The sequence below is a fragment of the Fopius arisanus genome, unplaced genomic scaffold (genome assembly GCF_000806365.1).
Source record: "Fopius arisanus strain USDA-PBARC FA_bdor unplaced genomic scaffold, ASM80636v1 scaffold00049, whole genome shotgun sequence".
Taxonomy (NCBI): Eukaryota; Metazoa; Arthropoda; class Insecta; order Hymenoptera; family Braconidae; genus Fopius; species Fopius arisanus.
In genome coordinates, this window is record NW_011887788.1 from 965,377 (window position 1) to 966,711 (window position 1,335).

Sequence of the window (1,335 nt, forward strand, 5' to 3'; positions counted from 1 at the left end):
TGACCTCTTGTCAGGAGTCGGTGTGAGATTGATTGCACTCTCTGAATTTTCACCGATGAGCTGCAAACACTCGGCCATATTGTTTGGGTCAGGGGGGTTAATTAAAATAACGGCGCAACTCCGGATTATGAAAATGAGTGAAATTTTATCTTATTTTTTCAGATGAACGCGACGCCATCCAGAAGAAGACCTTCACCAAATGGGTTAACAAACACCTGAAGAAGGTGAGTCATTATTTCCGTCATATTTCACGTGAATGTTTATTTTATTTTTCATAATAATGGGGGATTTTTTAACAATTTTATGAAAATTGAAAGGACAATTCAATTGATACATGAATCAACATTTCGAATGCAATCGAGTTTCCTGGAAATTTTCACAGGTTTCAATGATATTTAAATTTACCCCCAGTATGCAGCTAATTTAAATGTCTCTCGAATTGAAAACACCTGATAAATTTTTCCATGGAGAAGGTGAGGCTAACGAGTCCCCGGTGCAATTCCATGACTTATTTATGAACCACGAGAGCGTTAGAATGTTTTACTATTATTCTGAATTTTTTTTTCTCTCGGATTATTTCATTGGAATACGGAATTCATCGAGCGTTAACGAGACAGCCATTAAAAATCGATATGGAAATTGATTTGCCATTTATTGGGAATGCATTTATTTGGGAATTTTATTTTCTGTCGTTATAGCGAATTACAGATAGATTTACAGGAGAATCTGTTATTGGTAAATCGATGAAAATCGGTATGATACGTCGATTCGTGCGGTATTTAAAATTATCTGGGTGAATAATCTTCGGTGGGATTTATTAAGACTCATGAAAATTAATATTTTTGCGAGATTGAGGGGGAGATTGGCTGATATGATCGCTTGGGGATTAATATGATTTCATTAATCAGGGATCGTGACGGTTGGAGTAAGATATCGGCAATTTAGGCGGGTAATTTTTGCCTTCTCGATTCAGGGGACTTCTCAGGTATTGCGGATCGAGTTAATTATCTGTTTACGAGAGCGGGTATGTTGTTTGCTCTTGATATAACTAGGGCATCTCGTCAGTCCATCGATGATGTATATCGGAATTCATTTGGAAATTAACGGAAGAGCCGTTCTCACCCTGATGTTCAGATTAAACAATTCATAATGCAATTTAGTCGGGTTTAATTTTTACTGGTTATTGCACAACGTATGAACTCGGAAAGAAATTTTTATTCTCATTTTTTTTTTGGTTAAAAAAACGAGTTTTGAAAAATATAACTGGTTTAAATAATAATTATTATAACTCCGGGGTAAAAAATTATCTCCTCGTTTTTTAAATGGTGATTACGG

General features: G+C 35.5%; 1 protein-coding gene across 1 annotated transcript in view; it reads left to right on the forward strand.

The window, feature by feature from the left end:
- LOC105267744 (spectrin beta chain, non-erythrocytic 1-like) overlaps positions 1-224 on the forward strand; it is a gene marked incomplete at its 3' end in the record, with an annotated part of 20,194 nt that extends 19,970 nt beyond the window's left edge. Inside the window, exon 3 of the mRNA XM_011306809.1 lies at positions 163-224. Coding sequence (XP_011305111.1) covers positions 163-224 — 62 coding nt within the window. The remainder of the gene's footprint in view (positions 1-162) is intronic.
- Positions 225-1,335: the final 1,111 nt, after the last annotated feature.